General features: G+C 45.7%; 1 protein-coding gene and 1 pseudogene across 6 annotated transcripts in view; one reads left to right on the top strand and one right to left on the bottom strand.

Moving 5' to 3' along the window:
* Window positions 1-1295: 1295 nt before the first annotated feature.
* Window positions 1296-21095, top strand: part of Psen2 (presenilin 2) — a 29812-nt gene continuing 10012 nt past the window's right edge. For 4 of the 6 annotated variants that reach the window (XR_007104418.1, XR_007104417.1, XM_047521136.1 and 1 more), the window contains exons 1-6: window positions 1296-1373; window positions 1975-2117; window positions 14915-15077; window positions 17120-17334; window positions 18599-18740; window positions 20930-20997. Coding sequence is in view for 4 of the 6 variants with exons in the window: in XM_047521136.1 (XP_047377092.1) it covers window positions 14937-15077; window positions 17120-17334; window positions 18599-18740; window positions 20930-20997 (566 nt within the window). In the remaining 2 variants the exon portion in view is untranslated. Of the gene's footprint in view, window positions 1374-1974; window positions 2118-7063; window positions 7215-14914; window positions 15078-17119; window positions 17335-18598; window positions 18741-20929; window positions 20998-21095 lie in introns of those variants that run through there. The other 2 variants (XM_047521139.1, XM_047521138.1) reach the window with 2 other exon arrangements.
* Window positions 9433-10522, bottom strand: LOC124961368 (mitochondrial fission regulator 2-like; annotated as a pseudogene).

Genomic DNA, 21095 nt, shown 5'->3' with positions numbered 1-21095 from the left:
TTTAATAGACATTTCTATTATTTTACCAGACATTTCTATATTCTAGAAAGTCTATATGTCTATTACTTTAATAGACATTTTTGTATTCTAGGAAGAATATACAAATAATCAGCCAGCACAGGAAAAGGTGTTTAACATAATAAGTTATTTGAAGACACAAACCAAAACCAGGATGAGATACCCCTCCATACCCACTATAATAATAAAAATTGAAAATAAGTTTTGGTGAGAATTTGGAGAAATTGGAACCCTCCTACATTGATTATGGGAACGTAAAATGGGTCAGTGCCTGTGGAAACCCTCCCATGGCCCCAAAAGCTAAACATTGAATTACCATGTGATTCAGCAATTCAACTTCTAGACGGGTACTCCTCAAAAATGAAAATAGGTACTCAAATACATTTACATGCTGGTTCATAGCAACATTATTCTCTATAGCCAAAAGGGGAAAATAGCCCAAATGCCCTTCAATGGATGAATGGATAAACAAATTGTGGTATATACATACACTGAAATATTATTCAGTGATAAAAACAAATAAAGTGTTGACCCATTCTTCAACGTGGATAAACCTTGGAAACGTTAAAAGAAGCCAGACACAAAGGGACATATAGTCTATGTTACCATTTATATGAAATATCCAAAATAGTTAATGGGTAATTTATTTTGGAGTAATGAAAACATTTTGGAACTACATAGAGCCAGTGGTTGTACAACATTGGGCATGTACTTAACACTACGGAATAGTACACTTTAAAATGGGTAATTTTGTTATATGAAATTAAAATACCATACTTAAAAAACAAATAAAAGTAAAGCCACTGAGACAATGTCAAATTATTGACAATATCATCTTCACCCCATGGACTCTAACTCTTGGAATCATGTCCTCCAAGACCAGTTCCAGGTCTGGTAGCAATTTCGTCTCTGCTTAATTTAATCCAGAGTTCCTGGTGGCTTTGGAGGAAACAGATCAGTAAAATTTTCATAGTGTTACTTCAAATCAGGCCACTGGTGCTCTCTTAAAGTGAGTAACACCTGAGGGTTTAGGATGGACAGAAATCTAATACTACAAGAAGAGGATGTACGAAGCCACTGCCCTCCTGCCCGGTGGTGCTGCCAGGGCCCTACCAAGAGGCAGTCCATTGCTCAGTTCTGAAGTCCGGTTGATGCCGACTTCAGCACTGCAGGAGACAGCTCTAGCTGGCCTTTCGGCAAGGGGGAATCCCGACGCGGCCTAAGTGGGGCGGGGCCGTGGGCGGGGCCGCGAGCGGGGCGGGCCCGGGACCGTGGGCGGGGCCTGCGCTGGTGCTGGGTCCAGCCGGGCTCTCAGCCAGCGGCGTAAACTCTGCTGGGGCTCAGCGGCCGAGCAGGTGAGAGGGCACGCGGGCGGAGCTCGGGGGTGCGCGGCCCAAGGCCCGTGCCCGCGGCGCGGAGAGCCAGGGGTGAACCCGGGACCCGAAGGCCGGGCCCTGCCCTCCGCATGCCCCTGTTGTGGCAGTCGAGGCCCCTTCCCTGGCTCCAGGGCTGAGGCCCCTGAGTGAGCCGAGCTCGCGGCCTCTGCGGCCAACGCGGGGGCGAGAGCAGGGCGCCCGGGAAGCGGCGGCTAGGGGCCGACCCGGAACTGGGGCGTGGAAAGAGTGCACGGAGCACCCCGCAGGCCTCTGGTCTCGTCCGGGAGCCCTCAGAGCCTCGCTCCCCGCACCCTCCCGCCGCCAGAGCCCGGGCTGTGGGTGGGCGCGGTGCGATCTGTTAAAGGGCCAGAGCTCTTAAAGGGGCAGTGCACGTGGGTCTCGGAGGCGCGTGGATCAGGCATTTTGTTCTTCCCTCCTGCCTGGGACCTCGCTTGCGCCTAGTCCATTCGGGCACTGCTTTGCGGGGAGGAGAAGAGGTTTCCCAGTGTATGAGGAGCAGGGCAAAGGACAGTGCTTGGAGATGGCCTTGGTTACTAGCGGTGTTTGGCTGTTTTATTAGGCATTTACACTGGTGGGGAGACGCCCAGAAGCGAGCTTTTGAAGCTGGAGAAATCCGAAAACAGAAGCTAGTCCCCGCTCCGAATTTTACTGATGAAGAAGCTGAGCCCACAGAGCTAAGTGACTTTGCCCAAGGTCGCCCAGGTAGGATATAGCAGTCAAGATTAGAACCTAGTGTTTTGGCCTCTACTTATGCTGTCCAAACCTCAGCCCTTTGCTAGTTAGATAAAAGGTTCCTGTCTATGGCTTAAGTATTCCCTCTTAAAGATATGAACTGTTGGTTAGGAAAGTAGTGCATCCTTTTTACAGATGGAGGGCCTGAAAGCATCCCACACAGAACAGGTCAGTTTTAACTCAAAATAGACAGCCTGGGAAGCCAAGGCTGTCCCCAGAGTAATTTGATCAGAACAGACCCCACCTTTCTAGTACGGATGCCCTTGATGTCTACATAGTACATTCTGTAGACACCTGAACCCTCAAAGCTTTCAGCCAAAACTTTTGGCAGTAATTAAAGGCTCTGGATAAGCTGCTGCAGGTGTTCGAGCTTCAGGTTCCCCTCTACTTGCAGGTGGCCATGTGGGAACCTGAGAAACAGTGTCAGCTGCTTTGTTTTGTGAGCCTAGCTGGTGAAAGGATCCTTGTTTCCTTACCTAAGCCTAGAGCTGTCCATCCAGGTTGATGCATTTGGTCTCCAAGACAGGGTCTAGGGTTGTAGGTCTATGAAGAATGTTGCTGCAGGGTGCAATGGATGCTTTTTCAAGTTTGGAGGAAGATCATATTCTTTGGTACTCATACATCAAGTGTAGAGTCCAACACGTTAGCATTTGGAAGTGAATGCCTGGTTCCTGTGTATTTGAGAAAGCCAGAAAGGAGCTGGCCAGAGCCTGCTGTTGACTGCTTGATGGCAGGTGCAGGAGATCATGCCTGTTACCCGTTTCCTCAGCCCCACTGCACATGATTTGCCACATGAGAGACTTAACCTCCTTTGGCTTCTCTTTGTTATTGGTGTTAAGAATGATATAACGTATTTTGTTTTAGGAGTTGGTCATATATAATAAAAAACCATTTTGTGCAATAGTAATCAGTTATCTTAAGAACTTCAGTAACACTGAAGTAGTTATTATTACCTTTTACAGAGGGTAAGCTGAGGTTTGGAAAGTTAAGCAGTTTGTGGCTTAAGTGCCTGTGAGTACCAGGATTTGAACACAACTGCCCATCTTATCTTTGTCTTTTTTGAGTTTTTGCACAGACAGCTTCCCACATTCAGTTCCCATGTCTCTGTGCTACTGCCCAGAAAGTTTCTATGGGATCTCCATTACCAGTTTACTGAGAAACCAGTAAAAATAAATAAATTGAAAAAAAAAATTATAAAAAAGAAACCAGTGCCGTGTGTATAAGTCACGTGTGTTTCTAACTGTTGCTTTGAGTTTGAGACACTTTTGTTGGGGACTGACAAGGCAACAAATGTTTCTGCAAGTGTTTCCACCTGTTCCATGGCTGCAACTCTGGGGGAGGGGTGTTGGGGCCCAGAGGAGGGCTAGTCCTGGAGGCCCTCTCCTCCCCAGCCTGGATCCTTATGACCTCTCCACCTTGTATAATAAATGTTGGACTCCAGGTGTGGAGATGGTATCACCACCATGCAGGTGTCAGGGGAAAAGGATAATTTCATGTCAGTCCTCAGGAAAGACTAAATATTAGCAAAAGATCATTTTTTGTATTCTCTTTATTGATGGGGAGAATGCTTACTCATCTTTGCTAAAGAGCAGGGGAAGAAAAAATGTAAAGGATGCTCACCTTTCTGCTGTACCTTAGCCAAAAACTTCCTTTTTTTTTTTTTTTTTTTAAATAAAAATAATATATTTCAATTCTAAAAAAATTCAAGGTTTTGTTTGTTTTGTCATCCATTAGCCCTCAGCTCAGGAATTACTACTGTTAGTATGCATTTCCTTCCAGGGCTCTACTCCAGGTGCATGTGTATATATTATCTTACTAAAACAGTAGAGGGACTGGGGTTGTAGCTCCGTGGTAGAGCACTTGACTACCATGTGTGAGGCACTGGGTTCGATTCTCAGCACTGCATGTAAACAAATGAATAAAAATAAAGGTCTGATTTCTCGAATTGGAGAGCGCTCGCCTAGCATGCGCAAGGGCAGCAATTCGAATCCCTGGCGCCTGGGGGTGGGGGGGAGACAAAAAAATAATAATAAAGGTCTATCGACATCTAAAAAAATATTTTATAAAAACAGTAGAGATAGGAAAGTGTAAATGAAATTTTTGTGTTCTGATTTTTTCTTTTTGGTACCGGGATTGAACTCAGGGGTACTCTGCCTCTGAGGTACATCTCTAACTCTTTTTTTATTTATTATCTTGGGATGGTGTCTTGCTAAATTGCCTAGGCTGGTCTCTAACTTGCAGTCCTCCTGCCTCAGCCTCCTGTGATTACAGGTGTGCACCCTCTTGCTTGGCTTCTGTTTTTTTCTATTAATGTTATTTCTTCATAATTTTCCTTTCTTTAAGTGTGCTGATGCTATGGTTTAGAGCTTATTTGTTCCCCGTATAACAAATGTTAACACTTGTTCTGAGTGTGGCACTTTTGGGAGAAGGTAGAAACTTTAGTAAGAGGTGGGGCTAGTGGGAGGTCTTCAAGTCATTGAGAATGTGCCCTTGAAGGGGTGGTGGGACCCAGCCCCTCCTTGGTCTTGGCATTTTCCTGCCAGGTGGTGAATGGTTTTGCTCCACCACCTGCTTCTGCCATGATGTGTCATATTTCTTTTTATAAGCTGATTATCTCAGGTATTTGTGATTGTAACAGGAAACTGCCTTAACACATCTTAGAAAACCAGACTTGATGGATGTGGCAAACATTTGAATATGTCCTTTTTATTCTTACCAGGCTCAGCAAGACACTTTCCCTCCCTGAGCCTTTTGAATTGGCCCAGAGAAGCAGCCCTTTCTCCTCCCCCATGGCCACACCCTGCCACACAGACCTGCAGCAGAGGGAGAGTAGAGAGGGCCTAGGGGCTGGAGTTGTGGGTGGGGAATAGGAGGGACTTTATGGAGAGTTTTAAGGTGTCTTGATCTAGGGGTGAGGATTAGGGGCACATCTCTGCCCATGACAAAGGCACATGCCTTGTAAATATGAATGTGCTCCCAGAGAGACCCTATGGTGTGCAGTATGGGCTGCCTGACCAGAGCCCATCATTGTGTGTGTGAGCTTCATAAGGGCTGAGTGGGCAAGTGAGGACTTCTCCCTGGGCAATGTGGAGACCTGCATAACTGTGGCTTTTGCCTTAGTTTGATGCACAGCTCTGCAAAAAGAAAAAAAAAAAAAAAAATCCTGTGGCTTTTGGTCATGGAACCTTAACTGATTCCTTTTGCCCCTCTGGACTTCAGTTTCCTTAACCATAAAATAGGGTGCTATGTGGCCTTCAAAGACCTTGCCTGCTTTAACATCATCTATGTAAGTGCCCTTTCCTTAGACAGTGTTCACATTGCTAGAGTACAGGGGCTTGGGGCTGCATGGAAACAGGATCTCTCCCTGGGGCCTGGCCTTTGTAGCCAGCTCATGTATCTGGTGGCTTAGCAGAACCCTAACTTTCCAAGAGGGACATAAACAGGCCTCTAATCCTCTCTCATTGTACCCTTTGTTTCATCTTCATTATAACTTCTATTTATTTAACACCCACTGTGCTCCAGACACTTTACACATTAGTCTTCACAATCATCTTGCAATGTATCCCTATTCTACTTTTCACAGAAAACACCCTGTCCGATTAAATCATCATAGGCCATGCAGCCAGGGAGTATATAGTTGAGATCACACAGGTAGGTAACTTGAACCCTGTCAGTCTCCAAAGAGACTGTGTTTGATCATTGGATTCCTACTTCTCACTAAAACAAAACAAACAAAAATTACCATTCTGGGTAATTCTACTTGAGACTGGTGTGCTAGGGGCTCCCTCTACCACTTGCCTCCAAATTGCCCTTTTCCCAGGGAGGAAATGAAAAATTCCCCCAGGCACTTCTGAGTAGAAAAGAGCCAGTGGAGGTTAATCTAGAACCTGGGTCGGCGTTCAGGAGGCCCCTTGCAAGGGTGCCTGGGAGGGTGGGGTGGTACTTCGGAGGCCTCCCTGGGACTCAGGTCCCAACTCTGGCTGAGGTCCCCTTCCAGTATTGGGGTGAGCCATTCAGTTAAATGGTGTGTATCGTAATATGAGCTGACGTGGACGGACAGATGAGTAGTCATGTGGGGCCAAATATGGAGTCAGGTGCTCAGGGTGGTGAGAGAGGTGGGCAAGATTTCTGAGCATGTCACCTGACCTTAGGAAACCCTTCTGTAGTCTAGAGGAGGATCACATGGCTTTCCAGGAGTCATGGGAGTGCCATGTGACCACAGATCGTGAACTGCTAGAAACCTTTGCTGCTGTCTTTGACAGCAAGAGCGTATTGTTCATCTGACCCTGCTGGTGGGGGGAAAAGGAGCCAGGTGTCCAGGCTCCAAACCTTTTTCTGTAGGCCCAAGTATTTGTGACAAGAGTAGTAGCTCCCAGTTTACTTCTGGACTCTTAATTTTTCATGAGACACTGGGGCTTGCTATGGCATTTTATTTCCTACCTGAGCCCATATGCTTTGAATGTAAAGTCAAACCTTTGCTTTTCTTTGAAATGGAAAAAAAAAAAAAAAGGAAATTGGGTCACTGGGTTTCCATTATAATTGCAGGAACTGCTGACACCAGCGGGCTGGGAAACTTCTCTGGGTCATACTCCCTGGGTTTGGCTCATCAGCATTTTGATCCCATTCAGCTGTTCAGTGGAAGTGAGAAGTGGCTTTTTTGAGTGTTGTTGCTTCCTAATTCAAGGCAGCCTTCAGCCATGGTGCTTTGTTCTATCCCCATCAGTCCCTGTACCCTTAGTTGTACCCACAGGGAACAGGAGGTGGGAGACAGGAGAGCTGGTTGCTATCGCAGATAGGATTTGACATCAGCATTGGAGAATTGCCCAGCCCCACCCCCACCTGGCTGTGAGTCAGGCTCCAGCGGGAGTTCTTTGCGTCACTCTGATGTGGACACACATCCAGCAAGAGGTTGTTTATCTGTACACAGTGGGGTGGTGATTTTTCCCTCCAAGGATTTCAGCGCCATCAAGCTTCAATGCAGACTTAGGAACCTTGCAAAGCAGACTCTTTTCAAAATAGAAGCAAAAGGAAAATATCCCAGCCGTTGTGTTTTCCTTCAGTAATCAGGTAAATCAGGGGTGCTGGGGAGAAAATGTCATCCAGTCCATGGAAGGGATTCAGAAATGGGCAGGAGTGGAGGAAAACCTGTGTTGATGCTTGCTTGGTACTTCCTTTTAGAAAATGAATAGTTTTAAAAAACTGCAGATACCATCCATCTTTATTTTAAAAACTTTGAGAAATGCAGGAAAATACAAAATTAAAATCACCCACAATCCCACCAATCCAAAGATAACCATCATTAACATTTTGTAATATTTCTTGCCATTCTTTCATACATACATATTTAAAAAGAAAATTCAGATGGTTATGTGCAGTTTTGTAAAATTATTATTTTACATTCTGTTAAATTTAACATATTGCTTTTTTATGTTACTAAATATTATTTGAAGTAAGATTTTTAATGGTTCTGTAATAGTCCCTATAAGATGGATATGCTACTGTCCTCCTTACCTGTGGAGGATACATCACAAGACCTCAAAAATATGCCTGGAACCTCAGATAGTACCAAATCCTCCATATACTGTGCTTTTCCCTATACATACACATCTATGATAAAGTTTAATTTATAAATTAGGCACAGAGATTAATAATATAAAATAATCATAACAATATACTATAATAAGATTTATTTAAAACATAGGAATTGCTTATTTCTGGAATTTTCCATGTAATTTTTTGGATCACAGTTGATCATGGTTAACTGAAACCACAGAAAGTGAAGTTGCAGATAGGAAGGCCGACTGTATCTCAGTACAGGGTCAGATATCTCATTTACTTAAATAACTGCAACACCCATTTTTTTGTGTAAATCTTGCTGTTTTCTAAGAAGTAACATTTCAGGATCTCAAGATATGAATATCTTCATAGCTTTTGATTTTTTTTCTGCTTACAGTAAGGTCAGTTCAAAATGTTCCAGCAGTGTTTGACACCCAGTTTTTCCACAATAGGCATTTTTGGGGGACATTTTTCAATGTGAGCACTTCGCTAGTCTGATTATCTTTCACTCCTTTGTCTCCCCAGTTGTTTTCTGACCAGGCCCTCCACGTTTAGTAGAAAGGGCTGCTCATTCTTTTACTCCCTCATCCAGCAGTGCAATAGTGCTGAACAGTGGGGACATGGAGGTTGTGAGTGAGGAGGTGTACTTGCCTTACTGAGCCGGGGCCCAGCCTGGTGACTAAACAGCCAGTACAGCCTAGAGACTGTCTACTGGGCACAGATGCTCAGGAACCATCTCAAAATCAAAATGCAGATCCCCAGACATTAAGGTGGAGCTCCAGGATTTGTATTTTTTCAGGTGAAGGATGCCAGAGATTGAACCCAGGGGGCACTTAGCCACTGAGCCACATCCCCAGCCCTTTTTTAATATTTTTAAATTTTGAGACAGAGTCTTGCCAACTTGCTTAGGGGTACCCTAAGTTGCTGAGACTGGGCTTTGAACTTGTGATCCTTCTGCCTAAGCCTCCCAAACTGCTGGAATTATAGGCTTGTGTCACCATGCCTGGCTAGAATCTGCATTTTTTTTTTTTCATGTTCAAAAGACACATTTATTGTACAAGCTATTTGCAAAAGAACAATGTATAAATATAATAAGGTATGGAGGAAACAGATGTCAGGCATACATATTTACATAGCAAGTGCAGGCAAAACATGTCAAGAAGATTCTTTAAATACTTCTACTTGTATCATTTAAACAAAATCTGTGTCCAAGACTAATTTTTCTCAGGAAGAAGTTTTAAAAAGCTCAACCCTATGACTAAAACTATGAGTTTCTTAATGAAATAAATTATAATTTTATCTTCTTTAAAAATCTCCAAGTTACTGAAGGCCACGTAAACCAGATCACTACCAATTTTTGAAAGATTCACAGGCTCTTAAACTGGGAAGTCAGAATTGCTTAGGATAATTGTTGAAGCATATATTCCGCTTTCAATAATGTTAACATACAGGGGAAAAACTCCATACACCTAACTCTTCAGTAGCCAGTTAACTTCAGAATCTTCCAAAACCAGACAGGTGTTCTTAGGAGTCTGCCTCAGACCTGGACCCTGAAACATCCCAGGATACAAGCTTCATTCAGCATTACTTGTCAGAGGATGTGATCCTTTGAAAGGCAGTGAAAGACATACTGCCATATTTCTGCATCTTTCCTTCCAAGTGTAGACATAGTTTTTGTTGCTGATACTTTGGCCAACAGCTTTTGTGCATCATCAGTTTTTCCCTCAGATCACTGTCCTGACTGTGAAATGTGATGTCCGAACCTTGAAGTTTCTGTACTAAAAAATGGAGAAGACTCCCGAGGTTTGTTTTCTTTGTCAAAGGAGTCATCTTCTTGGAATGCAAATTTCTGTTTAAATGCATGTGATATTAAGGAAACTGTATCCCAATGTGAACTTCATCTTTTCCTCTTATGAATGGGTCTATCACCAGGTGACTGTTCAATAGCACAAAGCTTGACCTTATTCATATCCTTTAGAACATCCAACATATTTGGAACATCTGTATTTCTCTGGCTTTTTGAATGATGACTATAACTGGTCTTAATAGCATCAGGGTGCTGCTTTTTTATTTTAGCTGTTGGATTATCTGAGTCACAAATATTAGTACATCCTGGTTGTATAGGAGGAAAACTTGAAGGCTAAAGAGAAGAAAACAGGAGGAAGCAGCAGTGGAAGAGGAGGAGAAAGCACTGCAATTGGAAACTGATCTGGTTCCACACTCAGTTCAGCTGTCCCCAGTGATGGCATTTATCTCACACCACTGGGCTCGTTGTTCAAGTCAAAGGAGCCAGAATTTGTTCTATTTCTTAGTTCCTGCATTTCCACAATTGCTGCAATCTGAGAGCGAAAAAAAGTAAGCACATCAAGGGCAGCTATTTTCTTAATGGCAACTTCACTTACAGGCAGATCATTTTTCACTGCTTTGTTGTGTCTTTGAGCTGATAACAATGGATCTGAAACTAGTTGTAAAGGATGGAAAAATTCAATTTTTTCCTTTTCATTTTTCCATGTACTAGTTCGAAATCTGAGAAAACTCTCTTCTTCCTCATTTACCACACACAAAATATCAGCAAAAGATGGAACCATAGATCCACAATTATCAGACTCTACAGAGTTAAAGTGTGGGATCACCTCGAAAGCAGGTCTTCAACAAGGTTCTAAAGGAAGCATTTTCCCAAAAATACAAACAATACTCTAAGCTGATCCATAGTCTTTATTTTCCCAAATCAGCAGAACCTGGTCTATGGGAACACCAAAATATGCCAGCATCTCTCTGAAGATTTTCAGTCTGAGAGACATTGAAGAAGAAAATTCAAGGAAACATTATCAGTTTCTTGGTACTTTCCTCAGAAGTCAAGCCTCCGACCACGAGAAAACACAAAGCGGAGGGCATTAAGGAGATAGCTTCTGAATCCTCCAGCAGGGAATGTCAGAGGGGCCCTGGCCCTGGTCCACTGTTGCCCAGATCCAATCTGGTGTTGCCGCACACCAGCAATTCAGGCGACTGGCATAGACGACGCCAGGAGCGAAGGGCATGAGCCGACTGGGTGGTTGGTCCTGGGGCTCAGCAAGCAGCTGGGACAACTCTGCAGGAAGCGTACCCCGTCGTCCGGGGCCCAGGCAGCCAGTTGTGCCTCCTTAGATCTGACCTCCTTCATTTTTAATATACAGCCTAGCAATAGTGTTGAAGAACCAGGGAACAGAATACCTGGATCCAAGGGTAACCTGAATCAGTCACTTTTTATTTTTTTGTGGTGCTGGGAATGGAACCCAGGGCCTCACACATGCCTGGCAAGCATTCTACTGCTAATCTGTATCTCTAGCCCAAATTGGGTGTGTGACTCAGTGATAGAGCACTTGTCTAGTTTGCCCAAGGCCCTAGGTTCAACTCTTAGTACTGCAAAAAGAACAGGATATAGCTCAATTGGTAGAGTGCTTGCCTTGCAAGCACAAGGCCCTGGGTTCTATCAGTGCAGTTACTTTTTAAACCTCTGTTTCCTTGTCCACAAAATGGGGGAGAGCAATAGCACCTAACACCTGGGGTTCTTGCATTTAGTGCCTACTAAGGTACCACCACTGCCCCCTCAGTAGGCTGGACCACCTTTGAGAAATAGTGATCTTAATGGACAGCATTTCTTTTTTTTTTTCGGTGCTGAGGATTGAACCCAGGGCCTTGTGCATGCGAGGCAAGCACTCTACCAACTGAGCTATATCCCCAGCCCATTGGGCAGCAATTCTTAAATGCTTTGTTGGACTCTCAGGTGCTTGGAACTCAAGAGATGTGCCTCCCACCTGTCACCCTCACCCCCAGCAGACTAGGAGAGTTGCAATCACATTGTGCCCATACTTTACCAGCCAAACCCAGCTTTTCCCTGATCACTTCTTAATAGCAAACCCCTCCAGCCATGCCTGTCTGGAGCTTGGGTCCTCCACTTTTTTTTGGCATATTTTCAGGGGCAGCGGGGTGGGACTTCAGGGGAGTTTTAAAAACTAATAAAATGAAGGAAGGAGTCTGCTTGAAGAGCAGTTTCTGGTGAGGAGACCATATGTATGAATTTCTTTGTGGACTAAAAAGCTTATTTTCTGGTTTTTAAATGTTTCTTCCTGAAGAGCTATCAGGTCCCTATAAGAGCAGACCTATATGCTGGTCAGCACACGTGGATGGTGAGGACAGTGTTCGTCTCTGTTCAGTGCAGTGTCACATGGAAGGGGCATAGCCTTTCGTTAAGCTTACTCTCTCCAATTCATCCTTCACAGACATCAGGGAAACTGAGGCAAAAATGCTTTCCAGGAAATGTCTTAGCTTTTGGCAGCTGGATGGAGAAATGGAAATTGGAAAGACTTAATCCTGTTTGGTCATGGGTTCCCAGCCTTTCTGTACCCACTCTTCTGTTAGATCCCTTTGTCCTTCACAGAAGCATCTTTCCATTCCTCTCGTGTATTACCTCCAAGTCTAGGAGAAGAGGCAACCTCTGAACATTGTGACCCTTAGGAGTCTGAAGGGCAAACTTGACTCATCCTCAAGGGTTGACTATGATGTTTGAGATACAAGATCTCCTCCATTCACTGTGAAGATGAATCACCGGCACCCCACAGGCATGGGAAGAAGACAAGAAGGGATATTGTAATTTATTAATTCATGCCCCCAGACAAAACAGAAATGACATGCTAACAATGGATGAAAAGAACCACTAGTGCCATCTCCCATCTAAGGCACTATTCCTTATGGAATGTTATAATTTAGCTGGAGGAAATGCAACCAGTTGTTTGTTTTAGGTGCCCCCTCCCTTTTTTAAATTTGCAGTGCTGGGGATGGAACCCCAGGACCTTGTACATGCCAGCAAGTTTTCTACCACTGAGCTGTAGTTCCAGCCCTGAGCCCTCTTTGATTAAGAGAATTCACCAGTCCTGGATGGGAAGGTGTAAGGGGAACTTCCACGTCTAAGTAGGTGTTTATTTAGGGTGTATCTTGAGAGGCTAACCGCACAGACAAGAGGACAACCTTAAAGTTTCTTCTAGAACCCACCTGATAGTTTCTCTCATTTCCATAGATGAAGCAACTAAAGTGAAAAATTTTTCCAAGTTTCATGGTGAGTTGGGGCTGTGAAGCTGTGGCCCCTCACACTGGTTCCCAGCCATGGTTCGGAGTCAGGAATACCCTCCTATGGCCTTGGGCTAAGACTAGTCTTTGGGAATTCCAAGTGAAAGAGTGAGAGCCCCTCCCTGGGATGGTCTACTCTATCAGGTACTCGCTTTTATCAGGATAGGTAAGTCCCCATCTTACACATTCACTCAAGTAGTTTTCCACTTTCCAGAATGACCACCTCCTTCCATCTCAGCCAGGCAAAATATTCCTAACCTGTAAGGCCCACTTCCTGTTTCTCTTACTCCATGAAACCAGAGCTCTCCAGTGCTAATGACTGACAGATTCTCTCTTCTTAACTCAGTGGCCATGGACCTTATTACCTCCCTCCCAGGACATTTTTCTTGCTTCTGTTTTTACTCCTATTTGTCTGATAGACCCTGAATGAGATGTTCTGATGTTCTGAGACAGGGGATTGGGGGGGCTTATTGACTTTGAAATCCACATGAGGTCAATGGGGGAGCCTTTGCAGTAGGCCTGAGTCAGGAAGGTGAAGCAGGTCATGCTTCATGTCTGTAACTGGGAAGGAGTTGAAGTTCCTGTGGGAATACTCCAGGCCACAGTGGCTATCTTTTTTTTTTTGGTAAGGATCTAACCCAGTTTTCACACGTGCTATGCAAGCACTCTGCCACTGAGATACAGCCCCAGCCCCACAGTGGCTATCTTTGAAGGAAAAAAAAAAAAAAAAGAAAAAGTTGCAGTCACAGCCCTGCTAGAGAAATAAACCTGTCTGTCTCAGGGAAGGACGCTGCCTGATTCATCTGAAAATCCCATGAATTCCAGGGTGACTTGCCTGGAGATGAGCTTTCAGCAGAGAACAGGCTAGGCCATCCTTCCCAGCAGCAGAAGCTAAGCCCCAAGTCTCTGAGAGTTTATTAATGGCTCAACAGATATTCCTGTCCAGGATGTTGTGGGGACAGTTATGTCCACCACAGGTTGCTCTATGCGCTTCCCAGACCTGAAACCTTGTGTGTGGATTTGACTTTGCACTGACTTCCTCAGAGTTTTGCTGAGTTGGAACCCCATTTGGAACTACACAGTAGTCCTGGGGCAGGCTTCCCTCCTTGGTGGTCTCTTTGGCCTTGGTACTCCTTGGGGTCCCAACCTTAGTGGCACTTCCACCCACACATTTGCTAGTGTGAGTGCACTTACTCCCATGGCTGCAGCTGCCACTGCTCAGCTCACGATTCTTCCACCCAAAAACCCCCAGACCCAGATGGCCCCTCAGTGGCCTCCCCTTTTTAACCCACAGACACTCCATGGATTTCTGAAACACATTCAGTCCTTCCCCTGAACCTTGCTTCTCCTATCTTTCCCATCTTAGCCAGGTGTGACAATCATCTAGGTCCCATCCTTTATTTTATCCCCATTGTCAAATCCCCAAATCAGATCACCTCCTCATCTTCTGGACTATCCTCTTCCCTTTGCAGTCACTGGCCAGACTGACATTTGTAGACACAGATCAGATCTGTCCTTGAGGAAACAGAGGCTGCCTCCACATGGCATAGGAGACCTTCCACACCTCCACAACCTGATCTGCCTTCTGCCCTTCATGTCCTCTGCCCCACCTGGAAAATCTTGTCTCCAGCAAATTTCTATCTTCTCTAGAAAACACTCCTTAGTCTTTGAGATTTAGGTCCTGCTTTGTGTTACCTTTTGACCAACACCTGGATGATACCATTTGTCACACTGGATGATTTTTGTTTATAAGACAAAAGTATCTCTTACTCATCCTTATATCCCCCAGAGCCCAACACAATCTGGTGTTCCACAGATGTTTGTTGATTGAGTGAATGAGTGTGCCAGCAGTTTAGTGTGACCCTGACTCTTCTGGTTAGGCCTTTTGCCCCCCTGGAGTACAAGTCTCCTCAGGCGGTCCCACCCATGGCAGCAGCGCCTCAGGCAGCCCTTGAGGGCTCCTGTTCTATAGCAGTCATTTAACATACAGATCTCATGATGGGGAGGACCTCTATCCAGATCTTTAAGCTGTTCCAGCTACCACCTCAGCCCTCTGCTGCCTTTGCCTCACAGGAAAGTAATACAGGATCTCTGTACTCCTTTTCCAGGTGCTTCCTGAGGAGCAGGGTCATGCTCACATTCATGGCCTCTGACAGTGACGAAGAAGTGTGCGATGAGCGAACATCCCTGATGTCAGCTGAGAGTCCTACACCACGCTCCTGCCAGGAGGGCAGACAGGGGTTGGAGGATGGAGAGAACACTGCCCAGCGGGTAGGTTCCACTAGGAGTTGGAGGTCTTAAAACAGCATGGGGTTCCTAAACTTCATGGATGGCTGTAGTTTGGATTTGAAATGTTCCCCCAAAGCCTGGTGTGTTAAAGACTTGGTCCCCCGTATGGTACTGGGAGGTGCTGGGACCTTTAGGATGTGGAACCTAGTTGGAGGTCTTCAGGTACCTGGGGTGTGCTCTTAAAGGGAGTAGTGGGACCCCAGCCTCTTTCTCTCCTCTCTTTCATGGCCTGACCATGAGGTGGTCCATTTTACTCTGCTCTGTGCTTCTGCTGTATGTGCTACCTTACTTCAGGCCCAAAGGAATAGGGTTAATTAATCATGAGTGGAACCTCCAAAACCGTGAGCCCAAATGAACCTTTTCTCTTATAAGTTAATTTATTTTAGATGTGTGTTGCAGTGACAGAAAGCTAACATGATTGAAAAACAGACATTCCCCAACTGGAGGGAAGAAAAAGTAAACATGAGAATTGGCCAAGGGAATGGGTTGTCTGCCATGGTGAATCTTGCATCTTTGAGGGCTTTCTAAGTAGCTGTCCACATTCACAGTCTAAAATCAGCTGTGCAATGGACTGGGTGCTGCACTCTATCCCTGCCCCCTTAGATTTACCTTTCTAGTTCAGGTCACTGTTTCCATGGTAACATGAGAGTTTTTCAAAGGCAGGAGTAGAAACTGCTAGGAGGGAAACTTATTTATTTGATTAGGTGGGTGGCCAGACGTTATATCCATGAGATGAATCTGCCTGCATTACCATTGACTCTGTAATTGGGGGTAATTGGGCTATACTGTCATCTTACCTGCAGCCTCCGGGGCAGGACTGGAATAGACTTGGGAGAGTCACTTAGCTGTGCCATCTTCCTTTCATCCGGCAAAACAACATCTGATTCTGCCTAAATCCCATTCTCTGTTTTGCTCATTTATTATTGTAGTTAACAACCTTTCTTTGTGGACCTTATTCTTCCAGCCAGCTTTAAGCCCCTTTGCTGATATTTGAGCTCATTTCTCCACATTCTCCATGAGCAGAGCCTGTTGTCATGAGTTCTGAATGAAATCTCACCAGCTCAAGGTCACTGCTCAGCCTTTTCTTGCTATTTTCTTCTTTTATCTCCTGGAGTTTTGTGCATTTTACTTGTTTCTGTTCCTGTCCTTCGACAACTCTCCTTTCCTTCCTCAGATAAACAACTAGATTGGAACTCTGCAAAGAACCAACATGAAGCAACTGAACTTTTCTGATTTTGGTTTCATTTGACTTGTTCTTTTGCTGTTAACCTAATTAACAAGGCAGCTAATGACCCTTAATTGCCACAATTCCAAAACACTAAATCTTGCCAACCAGTTCCTTCCAGTATGTCTGACAAGCATCCTTCCCCCCGTGCTGCTCACTCATTTGAACTCTCCCACCTGCATGGAGTCCAGCTGTTCCAGAGGCTTGACACTCATTTAGCTCTAATTCAGAGCTACAAGTTTACTTCTTGATTTTGTGGGGCAAAATGTTCAGAGTAATTTGCCAATTCCCAGTGTCTTTTTCATAATTGAGGAGAGTCCCCCTATGCGCTCCTTATTCTAATTAGTGATTTATCAACTGAAAATGTTTGCTCTCTTTTCCTCCTACCACCTGGCCTATCTCCTCCCTGGTCAGTATGACCATGTGAACAGAATTGAGGGGCATCCTAAGTCCCTGTACTTCAGTAGGGAATGTATCTTTTGATGTGTTCCAGATTCATTAGCTGTTGAGTTGTGGGCCAGAGACTATGCTCTTCAGTGGTAGCCTCCTTCCCTTTATTTGTGCTGATTTGTCCAGTTCCATATTTTCTTTACTATTGTCCTCCCACACCTTTCTTACATTCCCCAAATGCAACACTTACACATCTAAATTACAGCTCTTAAACTGCTGTGTACACGTAGGAAACAATATTCAGTTTCTCATTCTGATTTCAACATTCCTGCCCTACATCAATAGTTCACTGTGGTGTGGTGGGGTGGTGGGAGGCACTCCATGACCCTCATGATGTGGTTTCCCGTAGAGGAACCATGATAGCGAGGAGGACTGTGAAGAGGACCCTGACCACTACGACTGCAGTGGGGTCCCTGGACGGCCACCAGGCCTGGAGGAAGAGCTGACCCTCAAATATGGGGCAAAGCACGTGATCATGCTGTTTGTGCCTGTCACACTGTGCATGATTGTCGTGGTGGCCACCATCAAGTCCGTGCGCTTCTACACAGAGAAGAATGGACAGCTGTGAGTTGGGGCCCTGGGCAGTGTGGGGTAGAATGACGACGGAGTGGAGATGGGTTTGGGGGATTGTGGCTCCCCCTGGCCACTGTACCTGCAGCTGCATGCCATTGACAGTGAGGAGTAGGGACGGAGGGCTGCCTGGGTTCACACCCCAGCCACTGCCTCCTGGCAGTGACTTGCCTGGGCATGCTTCCTTAGTTTCCTTCTCTGTACAAGGGATTTAAATAAGGTGCTACCTGGAAAACTAAGCAAGTGAATACACATAGAAAGCAAGCTCTGGCCACAGCACTGAGCTCTGTGTTCGAAATGCCAAGCAAGTCTCTCTGTCCCCCTGGATGTAAATTGAGGGGGTTAGACGAGAGATTTCTGAGCTTCCATCCTTGAGAGAAAGATTTATAGAGCCCTTTGTTGATTGTGGTAAACTTCACACATACATGCAGAAGTTGCAGCATAAGCGAGATCTTCCCTCCTCTCCCTCCCCACCTCTGTTCCCATCACTGCTAAGAGTCTTCTCTAAACATCTGAGTTTTTTAATTAGAAACTTATTTGGTTCTATTTTAGTTTTTCAAAAGAAAGGGAGCAAAGTCCCCACTTGGGAAGATTCTAACCTGTTGGGAACTCAGAGCAGCAGGTGAAAGGCATTGAGAGGATTGTCCCAGCAGATGCTTCTGGCAGTCTAGGCTGGGAAGAGCAAGGTTCCTCCTGAGTGTATGAACCTTGTGCAGCACCTGGACTCCAGTGGGCAGGGATGGGGGAACACCCTGTGGATAAGTCCTGGTCTGGGTGGGGCTGATGGAGAAGTGTGGATATGAGACACCATTGGATTTGTAGGGACCAGAACTGACTGAAGAGAAGCACCTTCAGGAGGGATTTAATTTGGCTGGCAAGGAGAGGTGTTGGGGATGTATCTCAGTGGTATAGTGCCCTGGGCGCCAATCCCTATACTGGGGTGAGGTGGGAGGGGAGGGAAGCTCCTTTGAGCCAGGGATGTAGCTTAGTGATAGTTTGATGAGGTTGTCTAGTACATGCCCACTCTGCTTACTGGGTCCAGACTTGAATCCGCAAGCCACAGGTGTATGGTCAGGATTCTGGCAAAGGGACCAGCAGTCAGGGACTGCTCATGATGGTGGAGGCACTCCTATCATGAGGGCTGTGCTGAAGCAGCATGGGGATGCCCAGGCACCCACAGTGGCTCTGAGCATCGCTCAGGGTTGGGGGTGTTACAGAGCAGGCAGGAACCAAGAACACCAGCCTGTTGCCTTCCCAGCATCTACACTCCATTCACCGAGGACACTCCCTCAGTGGGCCAGCGCCTCCTCAACTCTGTGCTGAACACCCTCATCATGATCAGTGTCATCGTGGTCATGACCATCTTCTTGGTGGTGCTCTACAAGTACCGCTGCTACAAGGTGAGGCCCGTACACCTTCTGCCTGTCTTTCCCTCCTCCTGTCTGTCCTCTCCATAGCACCTGCCCAATGGGACCTGTTCTGCAGTAACCATTTTTGAGGGGCGCTAGAAGTTGAACATAGGGCCTTACATGTGATAGGAAGTCCTCTATACTGAGCTACATCCCCATCCTTCACAGCAACCTTAAAAAATATATAAATAAATAAAACACCTTCAGAGTTCTTTTTCTCTGGGAAAAAGACTGATTTGGGCATTCTTTCCCACCCCACTCCAGTCCCCCACCTAGGATTACCTAATACTATTGTTTTTTAAACTCTCATGAGTGCAGTGATTCATACCTGTAGTCCCAGCAGTTTGGGAGACTGAAGCAGGAGAATCACAAGTTTGAAGCCAGCCTCAGCAACTTAGTGAGACCCTAGGTCAAAATTTTAAAAAGTTCTGGGGGTGGAGCTCAGTGGTGGAGCTCCCCTGGGTTCAATCCCCAGTCCTGCCAAAAAAACAAAACAGAAACAAAAACTTAATTCAACTCACTGAGTTCCTCTTTGTAATGTTCCTAGTGTCACTTCCACCATTCAGAAGTTAATTTTATTTTGCTTCTCCTCCTGAAGTTCTATTTTAGGCTTCCTTCACCCCAACACTTCCCCTCTGGGTTTATTTTTATTTTTCCATTTCCCTTTTGGACAGTGATGTTCATATGCTATGCTGAGGTCTCCTGCTCTGGGAGATGTTTGGGTTGGACCCACCTGCAGCACTGAGCTGCCCCTGGGAGTGGCTGAGTCATGCCTGGCCCAATTTTGTGTCATAAACTTTTAGACACAGGTTTCAGGCTGAAGGCTTTGCAACCCTAAAGACTGAAAGGAAGTTAAGCTAGGCATTACCTAATTTAATACTATTTTCACACAAGCTTTGCTCATTGCTGCTTATTCAGGCAGCTGCCATTCATGGAGCAGGTAGAGAGGAGGAGCCAAAAGACTAGAGTCTGCAGGGATGAGACAGGTGATGCAGGCAGGGAGCTGAGCAGTCCCAGGGAGGATGACATGGGCATAAGCCGTGGGAGGGATTATCAGGAAATGTCCCTAAGCTACAACTTATGGATAAATAACAATGTCTGTGTAAATGAGGCAGATCTTTAGTATTGAAGCGAGATGATCGTGGTGATGGTGGGAAGAGGTAGAAGGCTACTCATTTGGAGGAGAGCGTACAGCACACATGTAAACAAGCTAGAAACAGGATGGGAAACATGGAATGCTGGCCCTGTTATGGCCAGTAGGTGTCAGGTGGCCAGTCCCAGAGACTAGGAAGAGGTGGCTTAACCATCTTTCAGTAACATACTTGGAGATGTGGTGATAGGCGGCAATGATTGTGACTCAGTTGGGCGGTTGGTGGTTGGGATAGAGTGCGAGCATGTTCTCTTTTGACTGGGTGTGCCACAAGGCCTTGGTGGCCACTTCCCCCAGGTAGACCAGGTCTCTGCTGGGGTCCTGGTGTGCCATGCTGCTAACTGATGAGCTGGTCCTCAGAGATGAGACTGTAAGAGATGGCACCACTGGCTAAGGATTTGGTTTAGGATCAGGCCCACCCTTATTTTTGACCTCTCCATGCTGGGCCAGGAGAAGATGAATATAGGTCTTTCTGAGGACCTATTTATAGACGCTTGGGTGGGAGGGGACTTCTTAGTTATCTCTATTCAGACATAGCCCCTAAGAGGCCTGCCTGACCACTCAAAGCTTTTTTATCGCACCCCAGTGAGTCTCCTATCACTTTGTCCTGCTGATATTTTTTGTCCCTTAATCCTCTTCACTACCTGTTGATTCTCTTATGTGATATCAAATTCCCTTCACCCTAGAATACACTCGTGGACATTTCATTGGTTCTCTCTCCAGAGCCTAGAATGGTGCCCGGCAAGTAGACATTTAGCATGCACTTCCTAAGGGAGTTAGTGCTAAGGTCTGGAGAGCTCACGGCTGGGGTCAGCAGACTTACAGGAGGCTAATCTCCCTCATACACCTGCAGGGTGACTTAAGAAAGGCTTCCTTATCTGTAAGATGGCCACCTGATGCTTTCCACACCTTCATGAAGTAGCCTATATAAAAAGAACACCCAGCCTGAGCAACAGTCCCAGCAGCCTGGGGGCTTGTGGTCTGGGAGCTTGGGATCCCTTGTCATGGTCCTTCTGTTTCTGTTGTCTAGTTCATCCATGGCTGGTTGATCATGTCCTCTCTGATGTTGCTGTTCCTATTCACTTATATCTACCTCGGGTAAGTGGTGGCTGGTGAGCAGCAGGGTCCCTAGGGACCCTTCCCCCTGCAGCATAAATGGATATGAAGGACCTTGGTAGGGAAGGGTGGCTCTTGAG

Source organism: Sciurus carolinensis, chromosome 12 (assembly GCF_902686445.1).
Source record: "Sciurus carolinensis chromosome 12, mSciCar1.2, whole genome shotgun sequence".
Taxonomy (NCBI): domain Eukaryota; kingdom Metazoa; phylum Chordata; class Mammalia; order Rodentia; family Sciuridae; genus Sciurus; species Sciurus carolinensis.
The sequence above is the reverse complement of the archived record's forward strand: the minus strand, read 5'-3'. Positions and strand labels throughout refer to the sequence as shown.